Source organism: Sprattus sprattus (assembly GCF_963457725.1).
Source record: "Sprattus sprattus genome assembly, chromosome: 18".
Classification (NCBI taxonomy): Eukaryota; Metazoa; Chordata; class Actinopteri; order Clupeiformes; family Clupeidae; genus Sprattus; species Sprattus sprattus.
Genome location: NC_137916.1, coordinates 16,115,581 through 16,131,856, shown reverse-complemented (window position 1 = coordinate 16,131,856; position 16,276 = coordinate 16,115,581). Strand labels below are relative to the sequence as shown.

The window sequence follows — 16,276 nt, the reverse complement described above, 5'->3', positions numbered from 1 at the left end:
GTTTATTGATTTCTTTGATTTGATCAGTACTGTATGTTTTATGAAAATGTTTTACTCAAAGGTGCATACGTCCTTTACTATTCTTCTTATTTTTATACACAACTATCATAGTTCAATTCAAGTCTATTAAATTCAAATCAATTCAATTCAATTCAATTAAATGTGTTTATATAGTGCCATTTTAAATACAATTGTCTCAAGGCACTTAACAGAACCCAGAGCCTGGACCCGTTTAGTGCAAGCACAATGGCAGCAGGGGCAAGGGAAAACGTCCTGTTAGTCAGGAAGGAACCTTAATCAGAGGGCACATAAGGGGGGACCCATCTGCTTCAGGTCGGGAGGCTGGAGATAGGAAGAGGGGGATGGGGGAAAGGTTGTGTGGGAGAAGGGGAAGGGAAACAACAAGTGTTGAACACAGCATGCATTTGGTAGATGTACATAATACAGACATCAGGTGGTATATACATGATACATACAAAAACACAGCTTAGTGGGTTTACACTGTGCTCATAGGGTTACTGTTACAGGGGCAGGGAGAGTAGGAACAGAAAAACATGTCGGTGGTGGCAATAATATATATTGCATATAAATGCTATGGGGTAGAGTAAGTGTACGGCCGAGGGTTTCTACAGGTAGATCTGGTGGAGAGACTACAGCAGCGTCCCATAGCAAATAGTCCATTCATGTCAGGTTTATGCACCTTATGTCTCCAGATATTTGGCCTAATTGAAACCAAAGCTCCAGATAATACTCAGCAAAACACACAGTCATCCTATAGAGCCCTTGGGAAACCATGTGAAACAGAGAGAAGCCAACAGAGTATTCTTGTTTAAGGAACCCACCTGACTGTAAATAAATAGCTGGCTGTATAAAGCCATATACTTAGTACTACACCAGCCCCCATAGTTTGGTGAAAGGTCCACGTTGAGGATATATTATATAAAAAATAAAAACCTGGGTTATGTAAATTGGATGTGTTAGGCAGTTTTAGCAAAATGCTTAATGTTGATGAAATGACTTAGTACAAGATGGTAGAAAGACCACTCTAATATGCATGCCAATACCACCATGGTCAATGCAATTGTTCCCACAACATGAGAGGGCTACAATATGGGAGGACGTTAACATTCTTTTTTGACTCTATGGTTGGCTCTTTATTAGTATCGGGCTTGCGAGGTTTAGGATGATTTTAAACTGTAGATGGCGTGTTGGGCCATTTTCAGACTATCAAATGGAGATATTTAATTAAAATGGTAGTTTTGCCAATATTTACACCAGCACTGGTGTGTTTCGTCACACTCCAGTCACATCATTTAGTGTATGTCTGGGTCCTGTGTCGCCACCTAAAAATGCACGTGTGTGTTGCTGTGTGTCGTTTGTGCTATAAACTGACTGACCAGTCACCCTTGTTATGTTTTTAGTTTTTTTGTAAAACAAGTTTTATGATGCAGTAGGCCTATCCCTTTCTTGTCACTCTGAAGTTCTGTATGTTGGCGCCCTCTGGTGTACGTCTTTGTCTATAACTTTCAAAAGACAGGAAGTACTTCAACTTCGCTTTCAAAGTATCCAGTATCTATGGGCATTTTGAGAAGGCAGTGTTGGTTGTTGGGACACATTTTAAAAACAACTTTAATCCTCAATGAATCATGTATTTAGTCTTACTATACACACACAGAAATAACAGCTACTGTTTTATATCCTAATTGCAGGCAACGAGTGGTACAGTTTGTGAGCAAAATAGTTTCCCCTTGCAAAATATTTGCAAGCATAGGCTATTGCAAATGGCAATTATTTGGGACTAGAGCACGTTACTACAAATGCAGGTGCCTATTGCAGTGGTTCTCAACTGAGGGCCCAGGGCCCACAGGGAGCTGCAAGGGGGGCTTTGTGAAGATAAGAAATTAAATCTAAATTATCAACTGAAATACACAAAAATGTGTATGTTTAAAATCTACACTCAAACTGATTTCTATTTAAAATCCGATTAGAATCAACTTTCAAACTCTAGGAAAGGAAGTATTGATAAATGAGGCCCATTACAGAATGCTTTAAATACAAAACTTTAACACCAAGGTAGGCTAATTATTCAACTAACAACAAGAAGTTAATATTATACAACAACAGCATTTATACTGTCTCTGGATAGGGACAATGGAAATGAAGGATTCCGCTGGCAGAAACAGTTTTGAATGTTTTATGAGGTAAAATGGAATAAGCTTGACTAACAGCTTGACTTTGGAGTGAGTCCAGTTGCAAAGATGACAGGCAGACAGGTTATCATGGGGTGGGGGCCGGGGTGTTGTTGGACTATGTTCTTGGACAGGGGGGGGGGGGGGGGGGGGGGGGCGCATTGGGGGCAAAAAGGTTGAAAATCACTGATCTATTGCATTGAGGTACGTGAATGAATTTTGAAGGAATATTCTTTTCTGAGAGGTAAACATTAACTATTTCAAATTAGTGTTGCGAGAGAGCAAGCAACATAGCGCAAATGAATAAACAAAAGTAGCTAATAGAGTAGATTTTGGGGGGATCCATTTTAGGCCGTTGTAAAATATCCTACAATAGTTTTGACGATATAGCCTACTCCAGGCTCCTTGGCTTCTCTTTAATCATTCGTTGCGAACCTATTCTAATTTCAAGGAGTAGTAGAACTAGTAGTTGTTGGGGCAATATGTTTGAGGCGCCAGCCCAGCTGTTGCCACCTGGAACTGCACAAGATCAAGCCAGATCCAGGCGGCACACGGGAAGCTTCCCCTCCGTCTACACAAGACAAAAATACATAGAAGTCTCTCCCGCCTATATTAAACTGATTCGAATTATAATTGTACAAGCATAGCGTAATGGTCTCGCGGTTTTCTCTTGATCCCCTGCATAACGTGCTGGTTTCTCCCGTCTCTTTGAAGAGGGCGCCCCTTCTCCGCAGAATGTGAGCACGCTGACGTTTTGTGCAATCATGTGATTAGACCCTGTCCGTTCCCAGGGTTCTGTGTGATCTATTTGCCCCACCCCACCTCTTCAGAGCTGCCAGTCTCAATGTCTAATTCCTGGAGAAAACGGGGAAAGAGCCTGAAAAATATATATTTTTGCGTCTCGACTCAACCTCGACTCGCCGAAGGAGCACGTCTCTTACGTGGTGGAATGTATTGTCCCAAACGGCGTTATATTCATGAACGTACATGCACATGTGTGTAACGTTACCCACCACTCGCATTCTAAAGGACTACAAAGCTGAGGCTTGACAGCGGGGTTATACCAACAAGAAACGGGAAAATATTCAAGGATTCGTATTATTTTGTTATTGGTAGACACATCGAAATCTGTTTGAAACTTGTCTTGCGAATATTCGATGTCTAATTGGTGTGTGGAGATCCGTATTACACCAACAAAAGGAGAGGCAGAGAAGGCCTTAGGCTTGGGGAAAACCAACAAGGCACTGCTATCGCAGAAACGAGGAATAAGAAGGAATTTCTGAATTTGTTCTGAACGGGCCATCGGAATCGTATTTCTGACTGCACCGTGTTCCAAAGTATTTGAGTAGCATAGCCTGTGACATGAAGCGAAAAAATGGATAGGCTACGCTGAAAACAATATAGCATACGCATAGCCTTCATTTAGTAGCCCAGAGTGCAAATGTTGTTACACACTACTACGCTTGTCCGTATCTGCATGGAGGATTGCTGAAAGGATACACATCGATGAAACACGGCCTAATGAATTGAAATGCTCTTATTAAACCCAATTGGTTTTCTGCACCAAGAGCATACTCGACTAGCAATACAATCCAGTTGGGATTGCAGTCATATGCTTCATTTACTGCAAGCCAATCCGTGGAATTAAGTATTTTTGCCATTTCAGTGCTGAAGTAAAGAAGGCTGAAGTCGCGGCTACTTGTTTTGACAGTGGTTTATAGCTTTATATCAAGCAAGCTGTGATCATTAAGCGAACATCAGAGGGCCGCACTGTTGTCGTCATCAGCAGTAGGCTATCCTGCTCTCCTAGCAGAGCCAGCAGCACTACTGAAAAGACGCAGGATGTACACTACGTAAAAAAGAAACTGCACAATCACCTATCGAAACAGGCCGTATTGTTTTATGCTTCACCGGTGTATCTTTTTCAAACCGTTTAAATGTCGCAAACGTATTTGAATATTTAGTGGGTCAAACAAGGGAGATAGTAAAGGGTGTTTAATTATTTATTTTTAACATTCCCCCTCCCCTGGACTCTTTTCTTGTGGGAAGATGGGCTGTTTGGGGAATAGTAAGACAGAGGACCAACGAAATGAAGAGAAGGCCCAAAGAGAAGCTAACAAAAAGATTGAAAAACAATTACAGAAAGACAAGCAGATATACAGAGCAACACATCGGCTTCTACTTTTGGGTAAGTTTTGATACAGGGTGGCTCTCTAAACTTCTTCAGCAGTTTGCAGGCTAGATTCCAAGTAGCCTTTTAATCTCGTGGGTAGCTACTGTCCTTTCTATATGCAGTGTCTGCCAAAATACGCAAGTTTCGTCGGCAGCACAGGCCTTTGGTGTCACTTACTGGGATTTAGTTATTTCTGTCTTAACATTTTGGGCTGTATACTTCTAACGGGAAGAATGGTTGCAAAATAATTCGACTCTCATTGGGGAAACCTTGTTTGGAGCAACATTTAGAGCAACACTCCTCCTAAACTTACTTTGTCATCTGGCGATAATATCGAATCCTGAATGTGCGTGTCATGTCTTTCGAGGCGTGGGTGTGTTCTCAATGGCTTCGGCGTCTAACAGCTAGCCTATGTCATATTTGAAAAAGCTGTTCATTTGTAATTATATTTACATCGGTATTTTTGTTTCTCAGATGCCATGTCTTTAGGAAGAAACGAATACCTAAGTTAGATGCCTTTGTGGATAGATGTGCCTAGACTGATTCGCTGAAAAAGAGATGTTCTTTACTGTGCCACCGGTAATTTTGTCCTAGAGGAAGTGACGGTTCAAGTGGAAAGCAGAAGTGAAGTCGTATTTAACCATAACAAATATGTCTGCCGACTGAGTTTATGCTTTGCACGGTATTTCCTCTAATTCCCCCTTGTGTTGATGCCTCATGTACACTGAAATCTGAAAAGTGAAGGTTTGGCACTTAAGTTCGAGTCAGTTCGAGGTGTGTACCAGCTGGATGTGGTCAATTCTGCTTATAACTTTTAGCTCTGACCCTATTAAAAAGCTAATAGGTTACTTTACCTTCAAGGTCTGAGTTTCACAGACACTGTGAAAGATCTCTGACACCAGGTTTGTGCTACTTGGCCACTTTGAAATGTAGGCTTACTTCCCACATATTTCTAGAAAATGTCAAGCTGGAAAGTTAAGGTCAAACCTGTTGTATACCTATAGTTGCTGGCAGTTCTCAAATCAACCAGAGGCACAGGGCTCAAAACAACAGCACAGGTGTCAGGCATAGTATCCAGAGAATATACTGATTAAAGTTACACTTTTTCATCATCTCTTTTTGAGGGTGTGCCAGTGCCCTCCTTGGTTTGACTGGAAGTCTGGGCATTTGTCAAACCAGTGTAACAGCCCTTTGGAATGCATTGATCCTTTCAGCTTGGAGTCACACAAGCCATGTGTAGTTTAACAGAATTTTGGAGGTACAGGACTTCACATACAGTAACACGGCTGTGTAAGGATACCTGGAGACATAAATAAATTCCGCTTTTATTAATGAATTTGCCAATTCTGCATTACTATCATGAGAGTAACTGAGAGCTATGACCAATATGCCAAATATCAGACAATCTGGTTTTTATTCAGTTTGACTTTTAAATGGCTTTTGTCTATGAGATAATTTACTGTGCATGAAGATGGAAGCCATGTGGGGTTGTCAGGAAGTTGGGTGGTTGTCTTCAGGTCGTGCTGCAGATTAGTGAGGTAGTTGAGTCACTGCAGTGATTACATTTTACATGGTTCACTTGCATGAATAAATGGTGTATAGCTGGCAGAGTAGGATCTGTGGCAGACCTTGTTTTGGTTAGCATCCTCTTCGGTGTTAAAGGAATATGGTGAAGTTTGGCTCACATATAGGCTGGCTATTGCAATGTATTCAGGAAGTATGTGCTTGTTATAACAGCCATACATTGGAGATGTTTAAGATGCCTCGTTTGATAGAATTCCACACTCGCTATTAATGAACTCTCCCCCCCCCCCCCCCCCCCCCCCTCCTCTGTCTTGCAGGTGCTGGTGAGTCTGGGAAGAGCACCATTGTGAAACAGATGCGTATCCTTCATGTCAATGGCTTCAACGCAGAGTAAGTGTGCCACATGTGTACTTGTCTAGAGCACTGAAAAGGAATATAAACAGTAGTGTATGACACCGGCTACATTAACATAAAACCGATCATCTGATTTATTGATGGACATATAAAGTTTGCAACTTTATGTAGAACAATACCATTTTCAACAAAACATCTAATGTAATTAATGGAAACAAATAAATGCATAATGTGCCACGATGGTACAAAAGACACAGCAAACATTGAACAAATAGCCTGGATTTCTTAAACCAAGTGCCTTCTGTTGGTTACTTCAGACAATACTATTAAGATATTGTCACTACTTTTATTACAAAAAACTAAACAGAAACCCTTTGGCTTGTATGCCAGTTACAATTAAAGCTAAATGAGAGTTGGCTGTATGTGAAATAATAATTACATTGTTTCATACATGTATTAAAGTATTTATGCCCATTCAGTCTTGTCATATGTAAAACGTTAAATATTTCAACAAATCAGGATATCACAACATGCGATTTGTGAGGCAAATGAAAATTCATTACCAATTGGCAATTAGCTGCTCTTAGAAGGATCTTTTTAATAACGTTATTGTCTCTTGTAAATTACTGTATGGTTCATATAACCAGTACAATTCAGGTTGGAAAAAGAATCCAGGGTTCCCTGACTGTGTGTCATTTATCTCTCTGTGTGTAGTTAGTGTGACTGGATGAATTTGGAGAATGGATAAACTTTGAAGCAGCTTGCCAAAACAGACTTATGCTGCTGTCAAGTTAGATGAGATCTTCACCATTCTCATACAAACATACGTAGAGTAGGTCAAAGCACAGTGTTCAGTCTTGTTGGTGGACCCTTTCACAGATATGTTGATGTGAGCCAGAGCTGGTCTAATGCTGGGATCTCGGTGAGAATGGTGTTTGTTTGGTTTGGTTTGAGATGTTAGGATTCAGTCAATTTCAGAATGTTTTAATATTTTTTTAACCAGTTTTTATTTTATTTATGACTCAAACTTTTTGTTTTGTTTAAGTTATATGTGATTTACTTGTGAAGTTCCGTGTAAGTTTCCTTCCTCTGACCGCTGCAGTTCCCTGTTTACCTTTGTCCATATAGTCACGGGTGCCCCCAGGTGATCTGTTTGCATTGCCCGCATTAGGGTTGCGGTTCGTCCACATACACTCTCAAACTATTTTGGTTAATGTTGGATTCACCTTTGTTCCTTTTGAAGTAATTAATGGCTTTTCTCTTTTTAATTTCACATTTAGTTTTCTAAGTTTGATAGCCAGTGTGGACTGTGTATGAAGCTTGCTACAGCATAAGATAAGAATACAGTTAGGTATTATCATGATGACCCCAACAGTGAATGTCCATGAAAATATTCAGTATGTTATTATGTGTTTGTCATGGTCACGAATACCATGGGGCCTAAAGCTGTGTAGGGTGTACGCTTCACTTCTCGAAGAGCAGCGGTTTCTGGATTTAGTCTTTACTAGGAGGCCTGTGTCCCATGCCTGGAGTTGCAGGTGTGATCTCAATGTGGAACTGTGCTTCTGGCAACCTGAGTTGCATAAACATTTGCCAAGTTATGAAGTCATGGGCACTGGGGTAATTATCTGGGGCATTATCTGGAATACTAAACAAGTTTGATTTAATATCTATGTCTACAAATACAAATAACAAATCAAACAAAAATTCAAAAAAATACACACTACTTGCTTCTCTTTGGTACCTGACTATTAGCCTGGCCTTGCCTTAATGTAATGTAATGAAAACTGAGCTCACAAGATTGAAGCTTTAGCTGCGTCAGGTTAAACAGAGCCAGCTGGCACATCAAACTCCTCTGAGATAGCGAAACAAACTACATCATCTTTCTCTTCAGCAAAGGCCTTTAATGCAACTTCCTCATCAGGTTTCAGCTAATGTATCTACACGCCACCTGATAAAATGGATCCATGAGTAGCAGTGGTAATCTGAGCTCAATCAGTTCTAAGCAGAAGATCTCCAGCCCTTAATGTGTGCTTGCACACCAGTCTATGTAGTGATAAGTCAGACTTAAAGTAGCCTACTCATCCCCAAGTTTAGTTAAAGGAGCCCTCCTGTGTTTTTAAAACATACGTCGTTCTCACTTGTTAACAAAAACATAAAGCTGTTTAGCGTCTGAAATGTGTTATAATGATAGTGATGGGAGCCTTTAGGCTTCAAAAAAGCAGCAAAAAGGTTTTGACATTATTAGTGTTAGTATTCTCAAGATGGCTCAACATTTTGACGAAGTAATTATTTTTTTACACTTTTGTATGTTGACTGTTAAGGTGGTAGTTGGTCATTGACATAGTTCAACTCCAGGTGGAATGAATGCACCCATAAACCCTCTCAGTACATTTGTTTAGGGTTGGCTAAGTGAAATTTTAAGTACAGTCTTTAGGGCTTAAATGCATTTGTCAGTTATTTTTCTTGATTAAGTAAATGTCTTTTGAGCATAATAAAACATAGTAGCTTGAGTTGGTACCTGTTTGTTTGATCTGCTGTGTTTGATGTTGCTTGCTTGCTTTTTCACAGGGAGAAAAAACAGAAAATACACGACATTAAGAACAACATTAAAGAGGCAATAGAGGTAAGGGAGCTGGATATTAAGTTGAAGTTGTGGCAATTTGAGGTTGTCAACTTCATATCGGTTGACAGGGTGAAATATCTGTGTGACCTGAATTGGATTCAGAACAGCTGCAGAGAGTTTTCAATACCCAGTGCTAGTTGGTCCATGTTTTACAACACATCATATCTGTTAAATCATTCAACACCCACTAAGGCAAGTGTGAAAAAAACTAAACAAATCTTCGGGCCAAGTTATATGCTTAATTTCATTGCAGTCAGAAAACATTTTTAAGCAATAAAACATATGGAGATCCCAACACAGATATAGTACTGTCTTACCCCCTTCTTACATTTGAATTAGGATGGAACCACCTGTGAACAATATTTATCATTGGACTGTGCAAATGAAAAACCTGATAGGGGGTATGCCCCTGGACTTGTAGTTCATATTATTTTGGTGTTGTTTTGAACACACTGCTGGGTTGATGTTGATGTTTGAAACACCATGTGTCACCTGAACTCGTATCTTAGGTTGACTCTAAGTGCTTTTGTTAAATGGAAACTTTTCAGTTTCAACTTTTCAAAGAAAGCAACTCAAACCTCAGACAGTGAATGGCAATCTGTAAATCTGTAAAATGGCTTTTGTTTGTGTTGTTTGTGTTGAAGCTTATATTGGTTTAAAGTTATGTGTATGTGTCAGAAATACTGAGAAAAGAGAAGTGTTGATGTAGTTGCTGTCATTTTTCTTATTCAGACTATAGTAACAGCCATGGGGACATTGGCTCCACCTCTTCAGCTGGCCTGTCCTGCCAACCAATGGAGAACGGAATATGTCCTTAACCTAGCCAATCAGAAAGACTTTGATTTTCCTTCTGTAAGTATTACTTCCGCATTGAGTAGGATTTGGGTAGGTGTGTGTGAGAGTGAGTGAGTCGAAATGTAGTTTTGTGGATTTAAGTATTAAGTTCCTCCTCTTAGGATCTGCATAGCTGTGATGAAGGTGCAGTTGCGGAAATGTGCTGTCTGTGTGTATGAGTGTGTCCCAGGGCAGTTTCTCCTGTGCTGTCTGTGTGTATGAGTGTGTCCCAGGGCAGTTTCTCCTGTGCTGTCTGTGTGTATGAGTGTGTCCCAGGGCAGTTTCTCCTGTGCTGTCTGTGTGTATGAGTGTGTCCCAGGGCAGTTTCTCCTGTGCTGTCTGTGTGTATGATTGTGTCCCAGGGCAGTTTCTCCTGTGCTGTCTGTGTGTATGAGTGTGTCCCAGGGCAGTTTCTCCTGTGCTGTCTGTGTGTATGAGTGTGTCCCAGGGCAGTTTCTCCTGTGCTGTCTGTGTGTATGAGTGTGTCCCAGGGCAGTTTCTCCTGTGCTGTCTGTGTGTATGAGTGTGTCCCAGGGCAGTTTCTCCTGTGCTTTCTGTGTGTATGAGTGTGTCACAGGGCAGTTTCTCCTGTGCTGTCTGTGTGTATGAGTGTGTCCCAGGGCAGTTTGTCATGTGCTGTCTGTGTGTATGAATGTGTCACAGGGCAGTTTCTCCCATGACCCTACTCATTAGCAGTGATATGGTCCCTCTTGGCCATTCCCATGGGCCCTCACTTTAGAGAGGAACTGTCTGCTGACAGAAACACACACACACACACCAGTATCTGCCAACACTTAAGAGCTATACCTGGTTCTCAGAATTAGCACTGAGAATCCTACATTGACCTGCATTATTTTAAAGGTAGAATCAGTGATGTTTATTAACAAATGCAAAATTGAGTCAATTACCAACACAAGGAGGCTCCCAAACAATCAGCCCAGTTGTCAATACTATGTTCTAGCCATGACTGTGAAATTGCTGTGGGAGGAATCTGGGAAGAACACTGAAAGGAGGTGGTGAATTTAGTTTGACCTCTTTTTGCTTTCTCTTACCCCCAATAAAACAAGGACTCAAGTTTGATTTAGTTTTATAAGGTCATGATGTATTTATGATTGTCATGATTGTATTTATAGAGTTAACTTTTTCTGAAGGTAGAAGTTTCGAGCCATGTCATCGACATGTGTTCTTCTTAATCTGTGAAGCTTATGAAATATGAAATGCTTTTTTTCTGGTCCATATACTGACCACAATTAACACAAATTGGTAATGGATCTCTTTCTCCCTCTCTCACTTGCCCCCCACCTCAGGAGTTCTATGAGCACGCCAAATGCCTTTGGCAGGATGAAGGTGTGAAGGCGTGCTATGAAAGGTCTAATGAGTACCAGCTCATAGATTGTGCCCAGTAGTGAGTACTCCCTGAAGTTCTGTTGGTACTTCAAATTCAGACACAAGACATAGAACTTTCATTCATCTTCATTTTTGGTCACTTTGTCTTGTGTGTGATGGCATTATTCATTTGTGTACATTATGTCATTGTCACTGGATTCTCTGTGCATGTGTCTTTGTGTATGTATGGCATGAGTTTACCTGTGACTATTATAAGTGATTTTTGTAACATCTGAATTATGAAGATCGATATGAGTAACCAAGACTTTATAGACTGGTTGTGTTTGATGTGCGCATCCATCACAATTCTGGCAAAACATTGGCACACTGTTGCTCTGAAAAATAATAAATTCCATGCATGCATGCATAAATTCCATGCGCATGCACATCATGTTGCATGCACATGGCACATGCCATCAGGTTTATTGTAATGAATTTTGCAGATGATTGTAAAACCAACTGGACCATCTTTTTTCCTGCAGCTTTTTAGACAAGATAGACATTGTAAAGCAGAATGATTACTCGCCCTCTGATCAGGTGGGTGTGTGTGTGTGTGTGTGTGTGTGTGTGTGTTTGTGTGTGTGTGAGAGAGATTTAGTTGGCTAGATTTTTTCTGAAACTCAAATAAGCCAGCAGGATAGTTCTGTTATGAACTAGAGAAAACCACATATGCGTTGTGGCTGTTATGGTAAATGAAGATCCCTAGCTTAAGATTACAACATTTTGACATTACATGTACCAATATTAGCTGAATATATCTACTGTATATATTAATTGATTTAAATATGTTTGCTTAAAAAAGCCCTCATCGAATGTTTCTTTCTGTCGTCTTCCTTTCCTGTTGCTCGTTCACAGGACCTGCTACGATGCAGAGTTCTAACCTCTGGGATTTTTGAGACAAGATTCCAAGTGGACAAAGTCAATTTCCAGTAAGGGTTCATCACTTCACAGCTAACCTTAAACAGAGGACCGTGAAGCTCTGAGTTTGAGCTTAAGGTCTCTTTATTAGCCTAGGATATGTGAGGGATCATATTCGTGGTTCCTGAGTACATGTCAACAGGAATCAGTAACAGTGTATTGTGAGATCAATCCAAAATTGAACTCTCCAGGTGATCTTGACTGATGGCTGATGACTTAAAGGCAGTGTGAATGGATACAACTATCAAAGCTGGTTTTGCAACAGAAATCTTCAAGCTGACATTTGTTCTCTTTTTAGTATGTTTGATGTTGGGGGACAGAGGGATGAGCGAAGAAAATGGATCCAGTGCTTCAATGGTAAAAACACTTGAACCCTTGAACTGTGTGTTATGTAATGGTGTTGCGATGAGAATAAATACATATGTGTAATAATGCACGGTTTATAATAATAATGCTCAGTACTACACTTCTGTATTTTTGTCTTTTCTATCACTCTTCTGCTTACAGATGTAACAGCGATCATCTTTGTGGTGGCCAGTAGCAGTTATAATATGGTGGTCAGAGAGGACAATCAGACCAATCGCTTACAGGAAGCATTGAATCTCTTTAAAAACATCTGGAACAATAGGTGACCGTGTGCACACACATGCCATCACATTCACCCCTCAAACACGCTTGCACACTCTTAGGCATATAGAGAATGTCACTTTCAATTATTTTCCTGTTTGGTCAGAATTGTATGCTATTTGATCTTCAAAAGGAATTACGCAGTTTACTGTACTAACAGACCTGCAGTGTAAGTGCAGTATCCTAATGATTTACTTTGTTTTAGTGTATTTGCTCAATCCGTCATACATATAAACGTCATACATATAAACGTCATACATGTGACTAACCAGGCTTTTGTTGTCTCCCTGAATCTTCACAGATGGTTGCGGACAATCTCCGTCATTCTGTTTCTCAACAAACAAGATCTGCTGGCTGACAAGGTTCTGGCAGGAAAGTCTAAAATTGAGGATTACTTCCCTGAGTTTGCACGCTACACCACACCAGATGACGGTGAGATTCCTGAAATATCAAAATACTCACACATATACACATGTTCTGCATACATTCTGACACAACAGTATGTGCATGTGCCTAGTAAACAAAACAAAAAAAACAGTGTAGTAAACCATATAAAACTTTTTCATTTACTAATATTGTATACAGTATACTGATAACTACTCACTCACCTGTACACAGCGACCCCAGAGGCAGGCGAACATCCGCGGGTCACCAGAGCTAAGTATTTCATCAGAGACGAGTTTCTGGTAAGTCCACAAGACCCACAAGCTCTTACAGAAGATGTCATTGCTTAGGCACAGCAATGTATGATCTACAAATGGGTCAGGTCAGGTTAACCTTTTGAAAAGCAAAGGGTTTTGAAGCTTGTTGATTCATTCTTGAAAGTAATAAACTGCTTTTCCAATGTCGTCCTCGCAGCGGATTAGCACAGCCAGCGGAGATGGCCGCCATTACTGCTACCCCCATTTCACCTGTGCCGTGGACACTGAGAACATACGCCGCGTCTTCAACGACTGCCGGGATATCATCCAGAGGATGCATCTCCGTCAGTACGAGCTCTTGTGATTGAAGGAGTGTGATGAACTCAGATAGATCAGATATGAGCTGTCGGGATTGGAACAGGAGAGCGAACTCCATCAGCATGAGCTGTCGCTGTTAGAGAGGGGAGGGGAGGTGGACTTCACCAGTGTGAGCTGATGTGATTGGAGGAAGAAAAAGGACTGACTGAAAAAGCTCTCACGGCAAGGGGGGTAGAAATGGTGACTGCCCACCCCCCCCCCACTTCCCACTGCTGACCCCTCACCCTAACACTTACACACAGACACACAAACAAACATGCATACGCACATATTCAAGCACACATGCCTTTTTAGCAGTCATACCCTAGTGTCATATGCACACTTTCTGATACACACCATCCTCACTTGAAGGTGCACACAATGTCTTTCCAGACTGGTAAGTATAAACACGTCATCTTACACTGAAGGGCGGTTGTTCCTGATCATTTAGCTGCATTTGAAATGGTCAGCAAACTGATTGAAAAAGGACAAAACAGAAGGAAGGGATTCCCAAGGCAAATGACTTAAGGAACCAGAGAAGTGCAAGCTGTCAAGAAGAAGGTCTAGAAAATAAACTGCATCACAAGGAAAGAGACCAATCTGCAACAGCTAAAAGAACTCTCCTCACAGGGTCATCTGTCTGTGGACTGCTGTGCCATTGATACTCATGCCCTCCCTCTCATCCTTTCACTTACCCTCCCTTCCTTATCCCACCCCTTTAAAATCCTCTACCCTTTATGTTTTTACTCATCACCCCCCCACCCCCCTTTCCAAATGCTTTGTTTTTCCTGCACCAATACAGTCTTGGTTGATCAGAGACTTTAAGAGTAACAATGTTTTAAAAATGACAGAAATGACTATGATAACTTGGACACTAATATGTTCTCTCACTCTCATCAGCCTTCTTCCATCATCATTCTCTTCTCCTGTCTCTTTATTTTACTGCTGGACTATTATTCTTGTACAGACTGTAAAATGTATTATTTTGTACAACTTTATTGAAAAAAAAAAACTTGTAGAAGATTCATGTGCTTGGACTATGGCTGTATTCTTGTGTGTGTGCGGGTAGTAGGTTTCTATCCGTGGACGAATGCCATCACTTACCATAGAGACACATACATTTCACTATAGCGTGGACGTCTATTTCTGTGTTACATGTGTGGTGAGGTGGTGTATTAAGTTCACTGTTCTAACAGCACTGCACACTTCTATGGGTGCTTAGAAGTGCACATGGGGGTGTTTAAGAAGTTCAACTGTTTAACATGAGTACCTTGACGTCTGCACAGGAGAGAGGGAGAGAGAAATATTTTTTTTAAAGCATTTAACAGGCACATACGATCTACAATGTCATGCCTTCTGCTACGTGTTGGTCATGAATCAGTGCATGCTTATCTTATTTTGGATGTGTTAATGTGTTACAGCAATGAAGCTACACCCCAACAGGGACACAGAAATATTGGAGTCATCTGAGTTTAGATAAAAATGTATTATTCTGTTGGAATATTTTTATATAGTTTAGAACTATATAATAGTGGTTGGGCGTGTTCTGAGCTGCAAGCGGTTGTTCGTAGATACAGTCTCTTGTTGATGGAAAAATAAGATGAGATATTGAAGGCAAACAAGCAGAGTGGCAATTTTACAGAGGGTGCACATACATTGAGCCAGAACAGTTTCATCTGAATTTGAGAAAGTGCTCAAAGTTGTCTTCATGGTAAGCAAAATCAAGGTGGACATTGAAAATGAGCATGAAAACATTTACAAAGGTGGATAGGTAAAAGTACTTCCTTGTTAATTGCCCAAACAAATATCAGGGATGGAATCACCATTGATAGAAGTGATAATTTATTCATTAATAATGACTAATACATTAGACAATTGATACGGATCATATATGATCTTTACATTGGCTCTAGTTCTTGCTATTGTCGAAACTAAATATATTTGAATAGTTAACCTCAGAAATTGTCCCATTTGTCCAGTCATACATAGAACCCACCAGAGCACAAATGTTATTTCCATTACTATTGTATAAAATGTATGTTATATGCACTATTTTATCCTAGTCAGAGATTCAGTATTACTGTATATTTGAAGATATGTTAAAGGTACTGTTCTAGAATAACAGTGCATTTGAGTGTAGCCTACTCCACTTCCACAAATCGCATGATTAATTTATGCATTTTCTGTTATTGCAGAAAATTGATAGCACGAGAAAGACATATCTCCTCTAAAGAAAAAAACTAAATTATTGTCCAACCCTATTTAGATAAGAAGGCTAAAATCTGTATAGAGATGTGATAGCATGGCAATAGTAGTGTATGTAGTGTCCTATGTTAGGCTGCTGTATATGCTTTAGTCATATGTATCTCACAGTGGGCCTTCTGCTTCCTAATACACACATGAACTTTTTCTGAAGTCAGCTAGCCATAGTATTTTATCCAGATACCATCAAGCCAGGAAAATATCCTTTATGAATATCTGGAGGAACGCAAGGGTCTCCGTCATATATTCATAATAGGGGGGTCTACTTCAGCAACAAAATCAAAACAACCTCTTCCATCCTGTAACTGTTGTGATGAGAGACATGTTCTAATCTATAATGATGGCAAGCTATAATCTAGTTGGTGAAATGCTGAGTGACAAATTA

At 40.3% G+C, this 16,276-nt stretch overlaps 1 protein-coding gene across 1 annotated transcript; it reads left to right on the top strand.

Annotated features, from left to right (window-relative positions):
• The first annotated feature begins 3,019 nt into the window (after positions 1–3,019).
• Positions 3,020–14,654, top strand: LOC308378885 (guanine nucleotide-binding protein G(s) subunit alpha-like). Its single transcript, XM_080855894.1, has 12 exons — positions 3,020–4,377; positions 6,204–6,276; positions 8,812–8,866; positions 9,599–9,718; positions 11,008–11,105; positions 11,569–11,623; positions 11,942–12,015; positions 12,303–12,361; positions 12,512–12,632; positions 12,933–13,063; positions 13,250–13,317; positions 13,490–14,654. Exons 1-12 carry the CDS (start codon positions 4,239–4,241, stop codon positions 13,634–13,636), a joined length of 1,140 nt encoding a protein of 379 aa, XP_080712020.1. The 5' UTR covers positions 3,020–4,238; the 3' UTR covers positions 13,637–14,654.
• The last annotated feature ends 1,622 nt before the right edge of the window (positions 14,655–16,276 follow it).